The sequence below is a fragment of the Narcine bancroftii genome, chromosome 3 (genome assembly GCF_036971445.1).
Source record: "Narcine bancroftii isolate sNarBan1 chromosome 3, sNarBan1.hap1, whole genome shotgun sequence".
In the NCBI taxonomy this organism is placed as follows: domain Eukaryota; kingdom Metazoa; phylum Chordata; class Chondrichthyes; order Torpediniformes; family Narcinidae; genus Narcine; species Narcine bancroftii.
In genome coordinates this window covers 265,814,198-265,835,370 of record NC_091471.1, presented here as the reverse complement: position 1 = coordinate 265,835,370, position 21,173 = coordinate 265,814,198, and the positions used below count along the sequence as shown (strand labels likewise).

The following is a 21,173-nucleotide window of genomic DNA, read 5'->3' as shown; positions in this document are numbered from 1 at the left end:
GTTTGTAGAGCAATAAAAGGGGCAATACATCACGGCTGATAATATTACCATTGCCCTTTTCTCAACTCAGCTGGGTGATCATATCTCTGGCCTCGGTTCAGTCAGTTATCTAATGTTGTGGATGGAGGATATTACCTTTGATTATTGCTGCTTAAGCAAGCAAGCGTGTGGTGAAAGAGCAAATGTCACAGCTGAAGAATCGATCGACTCAGGCAGGCACCAAAACTCAGGCTTGCTCCCAATGTTCTGAGTGTGGAACTGACCAGCCCGAGCCATCTGGGATCATTTTCCCTTTCCACAAGTGCAGGAGAAAAAAAAATTCTTGTAGCATTAGCCAGTCTAATGGGGAAACTATAAACATTTAGAAAAAGTGCATTAGACATTGCCAACTCCTAAACAGTGGAACCAAAAGTATATGAAGATGAAGCCAACTCAGAGAGAGAGAGTTTTGGTGATTCAGGGAGAGTAAAAAAAAATGTCCGAGGTTTTTCACCTCTAGCATTCATGGAGAACATACTGAAGAAATTATAAGTCTAGCTTGACCAGTCACTGGACAACAATTTTTTTCAAAAGGTTTTCTCCCTGAAAAAAAAAATTGGGGATTATGATAGATAACTTCCAGCTGAACGTAAAGATAATTTCAGATTTGTTGTATCACATAGGACACTGGAGAAACATTAAATGAACTTTTATTGAATTTAGCAAGTTTAATCGCATAATGACGCTGACACATTGTGTTAGTTTAACTGACCTAAATATGTTTTGTTGCTGATTTTCATTTGTACTTAGTATCTGATACCTCCCGTGGCAGTGTTCATCGGCCAGCATTGATGGATTTCAGTTGCCCTGATACTGCTCTTCCATGGTCACAATGTCCTGGTGAAACCTTTCACTGTGTTCGTCACTGACAGCACCAAGATCTGCAGGGAAGATGTCCAAGTGTGAACGCAGAAAATGAATTTTCAATCAAATGTTGCACCTCATGGTTTTTTTTTATGCTTAAAGTAAACTTAAAATATGACAGAACATCACAAGTTATATATAAAAAAAAAGGTTCATGATCAGCACCCCAAAAACCATAAAATATACCCAAAAGGGTTCAGGAAGCAAAAGCTTCGCTGTCCAGGTACAGTAATTGAACATCCTCGTACTGTATTCTTTTAGACAAGGGAACAAAACCATTACATTCAGACCCTAGGTTAGGATGCCAACTGCAATATCGAAAACAGGAATAGGTGGAGGCCATATGGTACATTGGGTGCACTCCACAATTCAATAAGATCATCGGACTTGGGATCTGATCTCAGCCTCAGCACCACTTTCCTATTTGTCTCCCCAGGATTATTGCACCATGGACTGGGCTGGACCTAAATGAACACATATTTGAGTAGAGCCTAGCACTGCCCACAAGCTTCGGGTTAAGCCTCTTCACGAGAGAGAGGAAGTCAAGATGACAGTCAGGGTGTGAGCTGAGATGTCAGTTTTGAGTTGAAAGGTTGAAGGTTCAAATCCCAGGGATATGATTTTGGCTGATGCCCTGTCATTTTTTAAAATACTGCACAGTAATGGGCTATTCCAGTCCATGAGCCCACATCTCTCTATTACACTCACGTCTCTAAATCTATCAATCCTGTACATCTTTGGAAGATCAGGAACCAGAGCACCCAGAGGAAACCAAATCATGGGGAAAATTTACAAACCCCTTGCAGACAGTGCCAGATTAGAACCCGGCAATGTGCTAAGCGCTACACTAACCTTGTCGCCACTGCTCCCTGGTTTCGGAAGGGATGGGAAAATGCATGAAGGTGAAAATAAAAATACCGTAATACTATTTAAAGAAAAGCAGAAACGATTGCCTTAATTTTCTCTGCCAATGTTTATTTTTCAACCATCGCACCAAAAATCAGAAAATACGATCATTATTGCAAAAGTGAGAGTGAGCTGTGCATGAAATGCTAAATGTGTTCCTCACAATGACTGCAAACTTCAATGGCTGTAAAATTCTTCACGATGAACTGAGGGGAGTTGGTGCATAGAGACCAGCTTTATTTTAATCTGGTGTACACAGAGTAGAGTTTACAATATTCCACGGTAAGAGATTGCTGTGGAAGACAGAGATGAGATGGAATGCTTTTTTCAGAGGTTTATGAACTCGAGTTGTAAAAGTGGAGAAGGGTCTGGGAATGGAAGGGTGACATGGTTAGTGTAGTGGAAAACACCAGGTTATTACTGGGTCAGTGACCCGAGTTCGAATCCGGTGCTGACTATGAGGAGTTTGTACATTCTGCTTATGTCTGTGTCAGTTTCCTCTGGGTACTCTTGCTTCCTCCCACTAACAGGGTTAGTAAGTTAACATAACATAACATAACAATTACAGCACGGAAACAGGCCATTAGGCCCTTCTAGTCCGCACTGAACCAAACACCCCTTTCTAGTCCCACCTCCCTGCACAATGCCCATAACCCTCCATCTTCTTCTCATCCATATACCTGTCCAACCTTTTCTTAAATAATACAATTGACTCCGCCGCCACTATTTCTCCCGGAAGCTCATTCCACATGGCTACCACTCTCTGAGTAAAGAAGTTCCCCCTCATGTTACCTCTAAACCTCTGCCCCTTAATTCTTAACTCATGTCCTCTTGTTTTAATCTTTCCTCCTCTTAACGGAAATAGTCTATCCACATCCACTCTGTCTATCCCTTTCATAATCTTAAATACTTCTATCAAATCCCCTCTCAACCTTATACGCTCCAAAGAATAAAGACCTAATCTGTCCAATCTCTCCCTGTACTCTAGATGCTTAAACCCAGGTAACATTCTGGTAAACCTTCTCTGCACTCTCTCCACTCTGTTTATATCCTTCCTATAATTAGGCGACCAGAACTGCACACAGAACTCCAAATTAGGCCGCACCAACGTCCTATACAGTCTCAACATCACCTCCCAACTCCTATATTCCATGCAATGATTGATAAAGGCCAGCATACTAAAAGCCTTCTTCACCACCCTATTCATGTGAGTTTCTACCTTCAGGGAACGATGTACCGTTACTCCTAAATCTTTCTGCTCTTCTGTATTCCTCAATGCTCTCCCATTTACCACGTATGTCCTATTCTGATTCTTCTTACCAAAATGAAGCACCTCACACATCAGCATTAAATTCCATCTGCCATTTTTCAGCCCACTTTTCTAAGTTAATGGGTGTATTTGGGTAGCACAAGCTCGGGGTTGGAAGGGCCTGCTAAGGTGCTTTATCTAATTTACTGTTTTTTAAAAATCAGCATCTCTGAATATTTTAAAGGTAGAGGTAGGTAGGTTCTTGATAAATGGAGGGAAACATTATCACAGGTAGACAGGATTCTGGAGTGATGAAACTATTGAATGGCAGATAGACGAGAGGTGGAGTATCCAACTCTGCTCCTGATTCAGCTGTACTTCCTACCCCTGGAGGTCAGGGAGAGAATAAATGGAGAACTACTAGTTCAGAAGCAGCATGTTTTCTTCAAGAATTGTACATTGTTTGAATCTCTGTGTTTCAGGATTTAGGGAAACTGGGGGATGGGAGGTAAGACGAGGAGGGTGAGGAGATGATGACTAGAGATCGTATGAAGAAAGAACCATTATACAGTGAAACCCCTGGTATCTGGCACCTCTGGGGACTGGTAGATGCCAAATAAGTATTTTCCAGTCGCTTGAGGTTGCATGTTCTGTGATTGGTGAATTAACGGCGAGGCGCGCCAATTTTAAACTTGTGCATTTTTTACCAATTTATTTTCTTTGATTGCTTGAATTCTGAATTACAGCAGTTTCTCTGTATTTTTGTGAGAATAACTTTTGATGAGCGTAGGCCCCTGTTTTTCACCTTATTGAGTTGCTCGAGTGTTTAAAAGTCTACCTTCTTATACACGTTGATCTGGTCTTTATCTGTAAAGCACCGTGAATAACCCTTGCACAACTTAAGGCTTCTTCTTCGAGCACTCCACACTGCCAGGACACTGCAGGGAATGACATTTTGTTGTACAAGGTGCATGCACTGGTGCGTGAAGTCTTGGGGCTCATTTTTATTGAATGTATGTAGCTACTGTTTTTTGGAATATACTCATTATACTACAAGGTTGGCAGGGTTTGCATCTCAGCAGTAACAGTCTGCTGTTGCCTATAGTAACCACAGTGTTTACTATTCCTTAGGGTACATACATAATCTGCTATTCCCTGCAATAGATATTTGGTATACTACAATAAAACTCCCGGTATCCAGCACCTATGGGGATTGGTAGATGCCGGATAAGTGAATTTTCTGGTTTCTTGAGATTGCGTGTTGTGTGGATTGGCTAGGGGCCGTCAATTTTCAACTTTTGAATTTTTTTACCTAGTTATTTTCCTTGGTTTTTTTTTGCTGGTTGTTTGAGGCTGCTGGTTCCTTGAATTTCAATACTGGTATTTTACTGTATTTCACTTAGTATTCACAAGTATAGCTATTTCTTATCATAGTTGTTTGGCTTGTATAGCCCATTTACGTACAATGCTTGTTTTCCCCAATTGTGACAAAATTGTGCTATGATTAATCTTTAGTTTGTGTTAAGCTATATTTCATATACCATTATATATGTCTTAGTAATATATATGTGAGTTTAGTTTCAGGGGCACAAAGACAACACATTTATATATTAAAAACACAAAGAGAGAGAGAGAGAGAGAGAGATTCTTTGAAAATGGCAGCCGGCCTCATTATTAACAGAGACATTTGCATTTTAAACACAATTACACACAGAAACCATTTTTAAAGTCGGAAAGTGTTGTTTGTATCTGAAGCAGAGAGATGAAAAGATTTTATAATGGTTCTTGAGAAGAGAGCAATGGACAGTTTACTTGAGAAGCATTTTCCTGGTCAATCCCAGACAGCTCAGAAGCAAAAGAGAAACATCAAACAGAGATAATTACTTTGATTCCGTACATAAGTGGATAAAGATTAAATTATATTTTTTAGCATAAAGATGTTAAAAGGTTCAGAAAAACTTCAAAGAATGTTATGATGTCATACCATGTGACATGAAGATCTGTATGGAATATATTATTGAAATCAGACATTTTGGATCAGTTGAAAGAGACGGCCATTCTGTGAGACGCAGGATTGAGAAAGCAGCAATATTTCCTTTAGAGAAGAAAGCTGTCTGTGCTCTCCTTAATAAAAGGCGGAACACCAAAAGTGGTATTTTTAAAAGAAATAGCCACTCCAACTGGCTGGAAGAAAAGAGGGCAGCCTCATGTGTCCGTGGAAAATGGTCATTCTCGATTAAGGAAGAAATTATCATGGAAAACAGACTCCGTAACTCTGAGGCAAGATAAGAGGGAATTTGTGAAATCACTCTTATGAAGAAATATCTTTCTGAAAAACAGCTCATCAAGAAATTTGCGAGTTTAAAGAAGTCTGAAGACGTGATGTTTCAAATGCTTCCTAATTCGTTCTGAACTGCAATTTAAAAATCTACAAATTCAACATAAGACGTTTGAATCTGAAATTTAAAATGGACTTTTCAGAATCATGCCTAAACTGTAATAGTTTGGGATGTGGCCACACACACACACACATACATTTTGCCCATAGTGGGGTTATGTTCAGAATTATGAAATGTTATGTTATTGATAGTTTACTAAAAACTATTATTTTGAATTTACTATTGTCTGGTGAATTTTCCATTGTTGTTCCTTTGTTAGTTCATAACTAAATTTGTTAGTTTGTTACACCTATGTTACAGATACCATCTAGTGTTCCTTACTCATCTGCATAGAGTGTGCTGTGCCCTATTACTGTCTATGTGGTTGCTTTTTTCCTATTGCATGCACAGGTTTGTATGTGCCTTTTAATATTTACAAGGTTTCACTCAGGGATTGGATTTTCTATTCTCCAAACACATGCCCCCCAGTTCAGTCAACTCTGTGGTATATATGGTTTCCCATTCCTGAAATATATATAGTGTTTGTTCTCTCTGCCGTAATATAGAGCATCTTCTATTTTCTTATAGTGTGTACAGACCATCAATTCTCCATAATAATCATCGGTTCTCCTCTTACTGTGTAAGATAAACACAAGTTCAGCAATTCTCTATATTATATACAGAGACTATTTCCATATAAACTGAAGTTTAACTCCTTTCTGGTAATTAATTGCTGCTGCTTGTCATTTGGTTCCATTCCTGATCCATTTGTTATTGTGTCTCACATCAGAATAGAGATGCTGACAACCCAGACATATGGATCAGGTCCACCACAGGAACACACTTATCACCAAACAAGCGTTAGACTTCAATGGTTTCATCTGCAAAAATAATCTGTGTCAGAACTTTCCGTTTAAAACTAGTGGATGAGCACGGCAAGCTCATTTTAATGGGAGAAGGAATTTGTGGCAATGTGAAGTCTCCACTGAGAGATGATTCCAAAAGTAATTTGGCAGAGCCAGTCTTCCATAAACTTAAAAATGCACATTCATGTAAGACACAACACCAACAATTGGACTACGTTTAGCCCTGGATCCCATTCACTGTATGATCAATATTCAATTGATTAACTACATTCTGTGATTTAAACATTGCTAGTGTTGGTGGCCATGCAACACACTTAACATATCACCAGCATCTTTATAGAAGGAAGAACCAATGAGGTTGACATTGAATTGCAATCTGAAATGGCCCATTGATCCTCAGTTCAAGGGAGTGGAGGGAAGTTTAGGGGAGATGTTTGAGATAGGTTTTTTTTCTCAGAGAGTGGAAGGTGCCTGGAATGCATTGCTGGGGATGGTGATGGAGGCTGGAACAATAGGGAGATTCAACAGACTTTTATACAGGCACATGGATGTAAGAAAAATAGTGGGCTATGGGTGTGAGGTAGGGAAGGATTAGGTTGTTCTAGAGGAGGTTCGCATGGGTCAGCACAAACTTGCGGATCAAAGGGCTTGTACTGTGCTGTAATGTTCTATGCTCTTAGTGAACTTCAGGAAGGAGAATTTTCTGTGAAGGAAACAAGGAATGGATTGGAGCAGCAGTCCCTCTCAATGCTGATTTACATCCAACTTTGAATTGGAAACTGACAATCAATACAGGCTCCTCAAGGATGCATGCTTAGCCCACTGCTCTACTCACTCTACACCCAGACACAATTCCATTGCTATCAACAAATTTGCCGATGACCCCACAGTTGTCGGCAGAATCACAAGCAGCACTGAGGAAGTGTACAGAAAGGAGAAAGATCAGCTCGTTGAGTGGTGTCACACCAACAACCTTGCACTCAACATTAGCAAAACCAAGGAGATGATTGTGGACTTCAGGAGAAAATCAGGAGAACGTGACTCAGTCTTCATTGAGGGGTCAGCAGTGGAGAGGGTCAAGAATTCAAATTCCTTCGTGTCTACATCTCTGAGGATCTGTCTTGAAGCCTCCATATCGATGCAATTATGAAGGAGACTCGCCAGCAGCTATACTTTGTGAGGAGATTGAGAAGATTCGGTATGTCATAGAAGACTCTTGAAAACCTCCACAGGTGTACCGTGGAAAGCATTCTGGCTGGCTGCATCACTCTCTGTTGTGGAGGTGCCAATGCTCAGGAGAAGAAAAAATTCCAGAGTGTTGTTAAGATGGCAACATCACGGGTACCAGTCTTCGCTCCTTCAAGGATATTTATAAGAAGTAATGTCTTAAGAAAGCTATCTTTATCCTCAAGGTCCCTCCACCATCAAGGCCATGCCCTCTTCACTCTGCTACCATCAGGGAAAAGGTACAAGGAGCCTGAAGACAAGCACTCAGCGGCACATGGACAGCTTCTTCCCCGCTGCCATCAGATTCCTGAATGATCAACGAACCACAGACACTGCCTGACTTTGACTTTTTCTTGCACTATTTTTTTATTTATTATGGTTAAGATTTGGAGCCGAACAGGAATGTGGGTATGACAATGGCTCTGTATACGCTAATCTTTGTGAGGTTTTTCAGTTAGTTGTTTTTCCAGACTCTTTTGTGTAGTCTTCCAAAGGCGCTATTTGCCTTGGCGAGTCTGTTGTCTATCTCGTTGTCAATCCTTGCATCCGATGAAATGGTGCAGCCGAGATAGGAAAACTGGTTGACCGTTTTGAGTTCTGTGTGCCCGATGGAGATGTGGGGGGGCTGGTAGTCATGGTGGGGAGCTGGCTGATGGAGGACCTCAGTTTTCTTCAGGCTGACTTGCAGGCCAAACATTTTGGCAGTTTCCGCAAAACAGGACGTCAAGCGCTGAAGAGCTGGCTCTGAATGGGCCACTTACCCCTCCATAAATCTTTGTCCGTGAAGCCAAGCCAAAGATGGTTAAGATAAATGTGAAGCTTCCACAAAACAACGAGTTTCATGACATGTTCATGACAATAAATTTTGATTTTGACCTTTCGATGTTCATTTTCAGGCCAATGTTTATTGTCCTTTGAGAGAGGATCTCATTGTTCTTGAACAACAGCATTCCTGGTGATGGATCTCCCAGTTCTGTCAACTGGGAATTTCAAGGATTTAGACCAAATTATTTTTTTTGACATTCGATCTTCTGATACAGTGGAATGGTTTGATTGGGCAGCTGTGGGTCAACCATCTGTGGAGGGTGTTAGTGAGATAAATTGCATTTTAAAGAACAATCCACTAATTTCAAAAAGATGATTATTTAATTCCAGGTTATTTAATAAACTGAATTTATATTACATAAATTTAATTTGTCACAATCACTTGCGCTGCTATTTCTGTCATAGTTATGTGAAGGATAATCAAGATTAAAAGTTCTTTTATTGTTATTTAATAAAAACATAAAATGTAATATTACACATTAGGCAGATAAAGAGTCATCATTAACATTTCCTGGCACCCCTTACAATAAGAAAAAGAAGGAAAGGAGAATCCCTTCAGAGTTACTGAGCGTCTGTGGATTCGTCTCCTGTGTTCCCGCAGCCTCCGTAGCCACACAGATCCCTGTTCGATTCATTGGCAGTCAGAGCTCCAGACCTAAACCTCCTACATAGTCAGGAAGCCTTCAGTGTCCCGAGACCCTTCTGGAGCCCTCCTTGGCTTCAGCACCCTTTGGTTCCCATGAACCAATCCCCAGCAGCCCGCTGCCTGTGTGGGTCCTTTAAATGCGAGTTGCCAATAGACTGCAGCCTGTGTGGGCCCTTTGACCATGTCACCCTCAGCCTACAGCCTGCCGTAGTCACCTTCCTGGAGGGTTGCTTCCTATGCTTCTCCTTCTCAACTGGGATATTTCTGGTGCTCTGTTCCCTGGATTCTGCAATCCCTTGAGGACGCTGCCATCACAGGTGCTGCCATCTTGGGAACAGACCCTGCAGTTGCAGCATTTTAAACACCATTGGCTCCTTTCTTGGCTTGGCTTCGCGGACAAAAATTTATGGAGGGGGTAAATGTCCACATCAGCTGCAGGCTCATTTGTGGCTGACAAGTCCGATGCGGGACAGGCAGACACGGTTGCAGCCGTTGCAGGGGAAAATTGGTTGGTTGGGGTTGGGCGTTGGGTTTTTCCTCCTTTGCCTTTGTCAGTGAGGTGGGCTCTGTGGTCTTCTTCAAAGGAGGTTGCTGCCCGCCAAACTGTGAGACGCCAAGATGCACGGTTTGAGGCGAGATCAGCCCACTGGCGGTGGTCAATGTGGCAGGCACCAAGAGATTTCTTTAGGCAGTCCTTGTACCTTTTCTTTGGTGCACCTCTGTCACGGTGGCCAGTGGAGAGCTCGCCATATAACACGATCTTGGGAAGGCGATGGTCCTCCATTCTGGAGACGTGACCCACCCAGTGCAGCTGGATCTTCTGCAGCGTGGATTCGATGCTGTCGACCTCTGCCATCTTGAGTACTTCGACGTTAGAGATGAAAGCGCTCCAATGAATGTTGAGGATGGAGCGGAGACAACGCTGGTGGAAGCGTTCTAGGAGCCGTAGGTGATGCCGGTAGAGGACCCATGATTCAGAGCCGAACAGGAGTGTGGGTATGACAACGGCTGTGTATACGCTTATCTTTGTGAGGTTTTTCAGTTGGTTGTTTTTCCAGACTCTTTTGTGTAGTCTTCCAAAGGCGCTATTTGCCTTGGCGAGTCTGTTGTCTATCTCGTTGTCGATCCTTGCATCTGATGAAATGGTGCAGCCGAGATAGGTAAACTGGTTGACCGTTTTGAGTTTTGTGTGCCCAATGGAGATGTGGGGGGGCTGGTAATCATGGTGGGGAGCTGGCTGATGGAGGACCTCAGTTTTCTTCAGGCTGACTTCCAGGCAAAACATTATGTCAGTTTCCGCAAAACAGGACGTCAAGCGCTGAAGAGCTGGCTCTGAATGGGCAACTAAAGCGGCATCGTCTGCAAAGAGTAGTTCACGGACAAGTTACTCTTGTGTCTTGGTGGGAGCTTGCAGGCGCCTCAGATTGAAGAGACTGCCATCCGTGCGGTACCGGATGTAAACAGCGTCTTCATTGTTGAGGTCTTCCATGGCTTGGTTCAGCATCATGCTGAAGAAGACTGAAAAGAGGGTTGGTGCGAGAACACAGCCTTGCTTCACGCCATTGTTAATTGGCAAATACTAGAGCGCATCGGATGCCCCCCAAAGTTCCTCATTGGCTCCTTTAATGGCCATTTAAAACCTGTATGGGGCTGTCAGCATTAGGATCAGGCGGTTGGACCCTATGGAGGAGTGCGGTGTCTCTGCTTTCCACTCTTCAGAGTCCATACCAGCACCGCTTTTTTAAATCTTACTAAATTAAAATCCATTATTCTCAGTTAGTGACATAGAGTTATAGAACTATACAGCACAGAAACAGGCCCTTTGGCTCAACTAGTCCATACTAACCATACTATTTAGTCAGTCCCATATGCTTGTGTTTGGCCCTTTCCCCTCTATATATTTCCTATCTATTCTGAATCTCTCAGTTAAATTCCCACCTTCAGCCTAAACTCATTTAAAGGTTTAAACCTTCTATTCCCTTCTTTACTCCAGCAACCAAAAAAAAATTTTCTCTGTTAATGCAAACAATGCCTTTAATCAGCTAATACAAATCTTCATTAGTTCACCCCATAATCTTCTCAACCCAAGGGAACACAAGTCTGGTCTGTGCAAATCTGTAAGCCTTTGTATTTCTGACAAATCTGCTTTGGAACCTCCCATGTGATGCCACTTGGGTAAAGGAGGAGCAACGTTGGCCCTTTGTGCATCTCCTCCCTCAGTGCTTCAGTCACTTTCCCCACTTCCCCATCGCCAATTCAACTCTATTTTGGGGATTGATTCCATTCAAGAATTGCTGGGTTCTCGTTGATCATGGGTGCCCAATGGATTTGGCCTAAAATAGAACCAGCAAGGCATAAAATCCTTCTTGGTAGAACCGAAGGGATGCGTCATGGTTGGAGGCATTTTTTTTATTTGTCTTTAAGCCAAGTTACCTAAGAGAACCATGGAAATGCTTTAGGTCTCTCATGGAATATCGGAGATGTACTAACTCGAGTCAACGCCAATATTGATCGCTCAAATTAAATCACTAAAATCAGCTCATTGTGTTTTGGGAACTTGCAATGCTCATTTTGAATGCTGTATTCCAATATTATGACACACCGACACTAAGAATTATTTCATTGGTTGCACAGAGCGATTCTTTCCCTTTCACTTTTTGCTTCCTTTTTTATTCTTTCAGTTTCTTCTTAGAGCACTAAGAGTAAAAGAATTCATTTAATTATTTGTAGTCATTTGCACCAAGCTATGGAGAAAAGCTGGTGCACATAAAGCTGGTGAAAAACAATATAATACAACCCCTGGTATCAGGCACCTATTTGGTGGGGTGGGGGGGGTGGAATTGGTAGATTCTGGGTGTGAATATTCTGGTTGCTTAAGATTGCATTTTGACTGATAGGTGCACACTGATATTAAACTTCCTTTTTTTTTAACCTATTTATTTTCCACAATGTTTTTTGCTGCTTACTTGAATTCTGGTTAATAGGGGCTTTATTGTATTTTAATGGCAATAGGGGAAGAAGAAAAATATAGCACTGCTCCTCATGTAATAGTCTTAATAACCTACTGCTGTGTTTAAGAGAATTGGCAGAGTGATTACATGCTTGTTAGTATAACAGTGTTGGTGGTTGAATTACTGGAAACCATTTTTGCAGGAAAAATAACAACCATACTGAAAGGAACTGATTAATTGCAAACAGACATGTGAATTTGTGGAAGGAAGTGGAGTTGGATTGAACCTTTTGAGGAGGAAGGCTAGAGGGTTGCGAGGGCAGTGTGCTTGATGCGGTAAAACCTTTGACAAGAGATCATGTGGCAGACTAGTGAACAAAAGGTAAAGGCCCCCAGGATGTGAGTCGGATTAAAAACTGGAGTAAGAAGCAAAGGATAATGGTTGAGGAATAGTGTATAAGAGTAAAGAGGTATTGATGAGGCTTCATGGGGCAATTGCGAGACCTCCTTTGGAGTACTGTGTGCAGTTTTTGTTCCCCTTATCTTAGGAGGGATGTAATAATGTTGGAGAGAGTATAGAGAAGATTTACCAGGATGGTTCCTGCAATGCAGGGGCCAACATATGAGGAGCATGTAGGGCAGTGGTTCTCAACCATTTTCTTTTCACTCACATGCCATTGGTGTTCTGTGATGGGTAAGGGGTTGCCTAAGGTGGTATTTGAGTGGGAAGGGAAGGTTGAGAACCACTGCTCTGGACCCAATTGTTACTGAAATATTTTGCTTGAGAAAAATTGTCATTGGCCCATTTCCTTTGGAGTTCTGAAACAGTGCACATAACGAGTCAATTAGGTAGGATTAAAACAGTGGTTTTCAACCTTTTTCTTTCCACTCACATTCCACATTCCCTTCCTAATCATAGGGAATACTTAAGTGTGAGTGGAAAGAAAAAGGTTGAGAACCACTGGACTACATGCATGGAATACACAAACGGGCGGGTGAAACTCAGCAGGTCACTCAGCATCCTGAGGAGGTAAAAGATAACCAACGTTTTGGGCTTGGGCCTTCGTCATGTTGGAGGGGGTTTCCACCCACAGCAAAACGTACTATTCACCCTCATGTTCCTGAAATCTGTGCAGCATGAGGACTGGAAATGAAACAGTAACATTCTGGGTTCCAAACCAGTCAGTCAGTTTCACACTCGTGCGACCACATGAATTACAAAATCAGTCTGGTTGACAGAGTTGCCAGGAAATTCCAACCTTGCACCCTGTCAGGATATTATAGACTGGAGCCCAGCTGTCAAACAAATTGGCTGATGTTTTTCCTGAATTACCATGCAATGGCTCTTGGAAACCTACTCCACTTACTATAAATGCTTTCGAATGTCTTAAGACTAAAAAAGGACAAAAGTCCATTGTACAGTGACATGGCTGTGGTGCATTAGTGATACGGGGAATGCACTTGGACTGGTCGACCTGGTCTTGCATAGGAATTTATAACAAGGTTTCTACTTTTTCCTGTTTCACTAAAGACTGATAATGTTTGTGGTAAGTTCATAATCATCTTTAGAAATTTGGTTTCTTTCATACCAATGAAACCAAACACCAGAGAAGTTTGATGGTGGTGCTGCTGGAGAAGCTGAAATGGCAACGTTACCGCTGGGGGAGGCCGGTGGAGAGTGGGGAGAGGAGACACAGTGCCTGTCTGCAGGGTTCTACTGCCCAGTCCTACTGCTGTTGCCTTTGTACTGGCTTTAAGCAACCTATTAAAGGAGCGATGGGGTCTGGGCCTAAGATGGCGGCGCCCTATGTTCGGAAGTGGCCTCGAGGGGTTGCGCACTCTGGGGAACCAGAGGTCTGGCGCAGGTCAACAGAAAACAGGGAGACCATTCCACCCCCACCCCTCCCCCACCCCGGTTTGAATCAGAGGAGATGACCTAAGGGACGGTGCCCATGGTGGCAGACGAGTGAGGGGCTCTGAGGCTGAAGAGCAGACAGGGGACAGGCTGCCAGGGATTGTGGTGAAGGGACTCGTATTAGGCTGCAGACTGCTGGAGATGGGCTTAATACTGACTGAAGTGGTACCAGGTATCAGATGTGAGAGGGTGCCAAGGGCACTGAGGGCCTCCTGATCATGGCCTCCTGACCTGGAGCTCGGGTTGCCCATGGTTTGGACTGAAGCTGCGTGGCTGCATAGGCTGAGGGAGTCGAATCTGGAGGGGTGGGGGGGGGGAGGGAGAACTTTTGTTTGCTTCTCTTTGACTGTAAGGGGCAGCAGGCAATTTCTGCTGATGGTGATCTTTATTTTCCTTCTGGGAGACTAAAGGAAATTTCATGTAATATTACATTTTCTGTTTTATTACATGAAAAAAATCTTGATGCTTGAGTGTCCACGTATTGATATTATACACTTAATGAGCTATGATCCCAGTGTCAAAGAGGGTGACAGTTATAGATCTAGACGACTACTGCCCAGTGGCATTGATTCTGAAATATTTTGAGCATCTGGTGTTTCAAAGTGTACCTCCTAGAGACACTAGATCAATTTCAATTCACCTTCAGATAGCCTTGTCCCTCCTCTACGTCCTGACCCACCTGGAGAATGACACCGGGCAGCTATTCAAGGCATTTAATACGATCATACGCCAGAAGCTTGTGGAGAAGGTGTCCTCACAGGGACTCAACACCCCTCTTGGTAATTGGATTCTGGACTTCCTTACCAGTCTGTCTGGGTTGGTAGTAGAAGGTCAAGCACTGGCATGCCTCAGGGCTGTGTGTTCAGCCCATTCTTGTTTATGTAATTGACCCAGCGCTCAATTTAGCTTCTGCAGGGTCATCAAGTGCGCAGGTAACGCAACAGTAGTTGACCTCATCAGCAACAACGGCGAGTCGCACTACAGAGAAGAGGTAGAAAATCTTGTGAAATGGAGTGAAAACCTGAGTGCCTGCATGGACAAGATGAAGGAGATGATTGTGGTCTTCAGGAGGACCAGAGTTGACCACCCTCCACAAAACATTAATAGCTCAGTAGTGGAGAGAGTAGAAGGAACCAAGTTTCTCAGAGTCACAAAACAACTCACTTGTCAGGAAGGTGCAACAATGACTGCACGTCCTGAGAAAAGTGAAGTGGGCAAGGCTACCAGCTATCATCCTGTCAACTTTCTGCAGGAGCTCTATTGAGAGCATCACAGTGTGGTACTGTTGCTTTAGAGCACACATGTCAAACTCTGGCCCGCGGGCCAAATTTGGCCCGCGATATAATTATATTTGGCCCGCAAGATCATATTAAATATATATTAGAGTTGGCCCGCTGGCCGCCGCGCCAGTATAGCGCATGCACACTGAAGGTGAAAATGAAAACGCCGGAGGTATGGAGGGATCTCAGAGTCCCGAATCCAGGGGATCGGAGCACAGCACTCAGCCCGCCCGGCTCCCGGACACACAGACTAGGAAAGAAACTGGATGGGCTGGAGTTCGTTAAATGTGTTCAGGATTGATTTCTAAATCAGTTAGTAGAAGAACCAACTCCGGATGGTGTAATACTGGATCTCCTGTTAGGGAACGAGCTAGGTCAGGTAGCGGACATTAATGTTGGAGAACCAATTGGGTCTAGTGACCATAATTCTGTTAGTTTTAGGGTAGTTTTAAGGAAGAGCAAGGAGAGGCCTAAAGTTGAGGTTCTGGATTGGAAAAGAGCAAATTTCGTAGGAATAAGAAGGGATTTGGGGAGTATTGAGTGGGACAGGATATTTTCAGGTAAGGATGTTAATGAAAAATGGAGGATATTCAAAAAAGAAATTTTGAGGGTACAGAGTAGTTATGTCCCAGTCTGGATCAAAGGAAAGGCTGGAAGTCATAGGGAGGCTTGGTTTTCAAGGAATATTGGAAATTTGGTTAGGAGAAAAAGGGAGGTGTACAAGAGGTATAAAGAGCAGGGAGCTGAGAAGTTGAAGGAGGACTACAAGGAGTGTAGAAGGAATTTTAAGAAAGAAATTAGAAAGGCCAAAAAAAGGCATGAAGAGGCTTTGACTGACAGAGTAGAAATAAATCCAAAGGGTTTCTATAAGTACATTAAAAGTAAAAGATTAGTGAGCGATAAAATTGGACCCCTTGTAGATAGCGAGGGTAGGCTGAGTGAGAAGTCTGAGGAAATGGGGGAAATTTTAAATGATTTCTTTGCCTCGGTATTCATTAGGTAAAAAAAATGTTGAACCAGTTGAAGTAAAGAAAAATAGTGGGGAGGTCATGAAGCATATAAGGATAACCGAGGAGGTAGTGTTGGCTGTGTTAAAAAAGATAAAGGTGGATAAATCTCCCGGACTGGACAAAATATTCCCTAGGACACTCAGGGAGGCTAGTGGAGAGTTAGTGGGGCCATTAACAGAGATATTTAGGATGTCACTGGCCACGGGGGTGGTACCAAAGGATTGGAGGGTGGCGCATGTGGTTCCTCTGTTTAAGAAAGGGTCCAAATGCAAACCTGGGAATTATAGGCCTGTAAGTCTGTCGTCTGTGGTGGGCAAGTTGATGGAAAGTGTTCTGAGGGATGCTATTTACAACTATTTATTTGACAATAATATTTATTTATTTTAATATCTGTATATAAGTACTGTGAATATGTATTTCTTCTTTATTTCCTTAGCCAGGGGGTTGTGGAACTTATTGCCACAGACGGCTGTGGAAGCGAGGTCGTTGGGTGTATTTAAGGCAGAGATTGACAGGTATTTGATTAGTCAGTGCTTCAAGGGTTGTAGGGAGAAAGCTGGGGAGTGGGAAAATGGATTAGCTCATGATAGAATGGCAGAGCAGATTCGATGGGGCGATGGGCCTCCTTCTGCTCCTATATCTTGTGATCTTATATTGTTTGTCTATATGTGTAATGCCTGTATGTGTGTTTGCAGTATGTTGCACTGAGGACCAGAGAGTCCTGTTTTGTCAGGTTGAACTTGTACAATAAGATGATAAATCAACTTGAATTTGAACTTTTGGGATACAGACAGGTGCTGGATGGTGGGAATGTTGGGTACTCTTTCCCGATTAGCATTGACACAATGGGTCAAACCATTCAAACATCCATCATTGTTATAGAACATAGAACATTACAGCAATGTTGTGGTGACCTATATATTCCCATCAAAAATAAAATCCTTCCTACTTTGTAACCCTCCATTTTTATCCCATCTATGTGCCTGTCTAAGAGCCTCTTAAATGCCCCTAATGCTTCAGCCTCCACCACCATCCCTGGCAACCACATCACTCTGCATACAAAACTTACCCCTGATGTCTCCCTTCACTTTGCAGAAATGTCCCTGGTGTTGCTATTCCTGGCTTGGAGAGAAAAAAAAAAGGCACTGGCTGTCCACCAAATCTATGCCTCTCAGAATCTCTATTAAATCGGCTCTCATCCTTCTTTGTTCCAATGGGGATTGTCAGGGTTGATATTTCCTCTGGATGGAGTGTTCAGAACAGGAGTTCATAGTCTTAAAATGCGGGTTGGAAGTAGAGATAATAGAAGATTCCTCTACCCAAGATGTAGTGAATATTTGGAATTTTGTACCCTAGTAGACGATCATCTTTCAGTAGCTGAATAGATTTAAGCCACAGGCTGATCGATTTTTGGGTATTAAAGGAATTGAAGAGTGTGGGGTTAGTGCAGGAAATCAACATTGAGGATAAAGGTTTGCCATTATTGAATAAAATAGCAAGCATGAGGGGACTGAAGACACACTCTCTCTTCTATTTCTTACATTATTGAAGTTCCTCTTTGCTTGACTAACTCAGTTGTGGATGATATGTATATTTTGTGTGGCTTGGATGGCTGTGTGTTTTAATAATTACGTTAGCTGCCATTTCCTTATGAGCAATCACCCATCTATCTGGTAATCTGTGTTGAGATGCACACTTTCCCTGCTCTTTCCCCATTGCCCCACAAATTCTCATCTTCTGATTTTTATCCAGTTCCATTTTGAAAGTTTATTTGAATCTGCTTCCACGACCATCCTGTTCACACGAGACCATCATACTTATCTTCATCTTGGCTCTTGGCTCCACAGGCTCAGCCTCGATCTGTTGGGAATCGACAGTGACGGCGAAGGTGACAGAGAGGACGAGGATCAGTTCAAACCATCAGCCTATGAGTTGCTACAAAGCCATATCACAGAGGACAACAGGCAGGTAACTGGAATTCAAGGGAAGACCCGATTAATCTCGCCTGAGGATGAGATGACTGAGCAGGTAACTTCCAGTGGATCATGATAGATCCAGTTATCCATTTCAGACCTGACTGGTGGGTAAATCCAATGATTTTGTCATAACTCTAGAAATGGCATTACTATCTTCTAATGGTGTTAAATGCACGTGAGGTCCACCTTAACACCTTTTGTGAATCTTACATTGAGATTGAGGACTTCCATTAAGTGATTCATTGAACACCTTTGTCGAGTTTCCTTTGTGATGTCGTTTTAAAAACTTTTTTTTAGACATACAGCCCTTTTGGCCCATGAGCCTGTGCCATCCAATTACATCTATTTGAGCTACAACTCCCGGTATGTTTTGAAGGGTGGGAAGAACCTGGAGCACCCTGGGGAAAGCCCACACAGACACAGGGAGTGTGTACAAACTCCTCACAGATTCGAACTCTGGTCCTAATCGCTGTATCAGCATTGCACTAACCATGCCACCTGTTGTTGGTTTCAGCATGGTTTTCCCCATTGTTGTGGGGCTTGTTCTCACAGCTTCCAGCATTTTAGCCAATTGCTTTATATCTGCTCTTGCTCCCTTTAAAGAAAAAGATAAAATAAATCATTGTGTTAAATTCACCTAAACTGTTTCCCACTGTAGCAATTCCACAATCCTATGAAAGATTTGCATTGTTCCAGCACATCCCTTAAAAAAAAATCCTAGAGCATTTTACAGCCAATTAAGTATGTTTGCCACGTGATCAAAATTATAAGGGAGGAAAATGGCAACCCATTAATGTTGAGCAACATATTCAGTGGAAGTAGATACCAGCAAAAACTCCACCTGTACTCTCTGATCTACTTTGGAATCATGAATTGAGTTCTTTAACATTCAAGGAAAGAAGATGGGCTTCAGTTTAAAGTCTCATCCAAATATTAACTTTTCTGCCAATGTAGAACTTTCTCAACATTGCCCCAGGGAGTCAGACTAAACTTTTGTATTTAAATCTCTGAATCACCACCTCTCAGCTCAGTGGCAATAGAGTTAGCCACAGAATTCCAGGACCGACCTCTGTCTCAGATCATAAACCATTGCCTGGATTGGAGAATGTGACTTACGAAGGTTGACCGAGCTGGGACGTTTTGCCTTGAGAGCGATGGAGAATGAGGGGCAAGGTGTATATAGGGTGGACATCCAGCACCTTTTGCCCTGTGTGGCAATGGCCAACACCAGAGGACATCTATTTGAGGCAAGTAAAGTTTTGGGAAGATATCAGAGGTAAGTATTTTACACAGAGAGTGATGGGTGCCTGGAATGCATTGCAGCGGTGCAGGCTGGTATAATAGGGACATTTAAAAGGCTTTTGGATGTAAGTAAAAGAGAGGGTTATTGGCTGTGAGGTTGGGAAAAGTTACTTTGAGGCTGGGTCAGCACACATTATGAGCTGAAGGGCCTGTATTGTGCTGTATTGTTTGCTGTTCATTCCAGTCTTGTTTCTGGCCATTCCTTCTGTCTTCTTCTCGTATTTCAGATTCCAATCAAATATCTACATCTTTTCCATACGGATACTACATGTATCATTCAATCCTCCCCGTCCTCCACTTCAAACCAACTTTCTCTCTAGATCGCTCTACCTCTCCCTGTATCTCTTTAAGTTAAAACCTGTTTCACCCCTACATCCCCCAGTTCTGATGAAGCACCATTGACCTTAAGTACCCATACTGGTTCTTTCCCCTCCGGTATTACTGGGCCTGTTGAGCTGTTTTAGCACTTCTGTTGTTTTTATTGTGGATTTTCAGTGTTTACAATATTTCCTTTTGAAATCATCTTGTGGGAATCAATCACCAATGACTGTAAACACATGTAATTCCTGGCGTATATTTTATACAAAACACAGATTTCAGACAATCTGGACCTTTCTCCCACATCTGTAAGAGAAATACTTTCATGTGCTTGTTTTGAGCTAACTTTGGCCCTTTTTAATGTGCAAAGTGACAAGGAGCTGGTGGCAATGTGTTCGGTCATTAAAGAGCACATTGTTCTAAATGAAAACAAGAGTCAAATCCTGGTCAGCACTGAAACCATCACAGGAGGTACGGTTAGGGTAATGCTGTTACAATGCCAGTGACCCGGCAAGATATTGCTGGGTAGTCCGTTTGAACGATGACAGGGGATGATGAAGGTATTCCCACCAATGGTGTTCAACCACCTTCATCACATGGATTGCAGTGACCTGAGAGGAAGACCAACCACCTGGGATAGAGCAATGAATTCCAACCATGTTGTTGGCTATATCTTATTAAGTAAGTTCTGGGAGAGGGACTAACTTCGTTATACCAAGTCTTACATCACCTCATAACGTCCCAATGTACTTTAAGCCACTGAATAACTTTTTCAATACAATTGTTGTTGTAACAGAGAAAAGATGGCAGTTGGACTGTCCACAAGAAGCTCTCCATAAAGAACTGTGCAATATTAAACACAAACTGTTTTAGTATCAATAAGAGGGAGTACTGGAAGCCCTCAGCGTGTCATGCAGCATGTGTGGAGAGAGAATCAGACCATTCATCAGAGCTGGAAAAGTGAGAAAGTATTAAGGGACGGAAAAGAGAGAAAGAGAATGAATGAGCAAGAGAAAGTGAGAGAGAGAGAGATAGAGAGAGAACGAGAGAGAGAGATAGACAGAGAAAATGAATGAGTGTGAGAGAGGGAGAGAGATAGAGACAGAGTAGTGAGTAAGAAAGAGAGAATGAGTGAGAAAGAAGGCACTTTCAGGTGGTCAATTGCCACGCATGTAAAGCCGCATGTTTAGGCAATATGCGGCTGTTTTGAGGCCACCTGAATGTGCAGGAGGCACTCTTGAGTCGAGCTACGTAACCCTCCTCCGAGAGGGATAATCAGCTCAGCTCAGTGGCTCCCCCAGAAACCTGAATGCAGCTGGCTGAAAGCGCATGTTAAAGGGTGAGGTTGCTGATCACAGCTGACACTGGGCAGGAGCCGGAGTGTGCTCAGAGCCGTATCCTGTGCGGCTGTGTCCTTCAGGT

General features: G+C 42.7%; 1 protein-coding gene across 4 annotated transcripts in view; it reads left to right on the top strand.

Annotated features, from left to right (window-relative positions):
• The window catches only part of arhgef18b (rho/rac guanine nucleotide exchange factor (GEF) 18b), a 128,741-nt gene that overhangs the window by 7,505 nt on the left and 100,063 nt on the right, over positions 1 to 21,173 (top strand). For 3 of the 4 annotated variants that reach the window (XM_069928026.1, XM_069928025.1, XM_069928028.1), the window contains exon 2: positions 18,003 to 18,183. In XM_069928026.1, coding sequence (XP_069784127.1) covers positions 18,003 to 18,183 — 181 coding nt within the window. The remainder of the gene's footprint in view (positions 1 to 18,002; positions 18,184 to 21,173) is intronic. The other variant, XM_069928027.1, reaches the window with a different exon arrangement.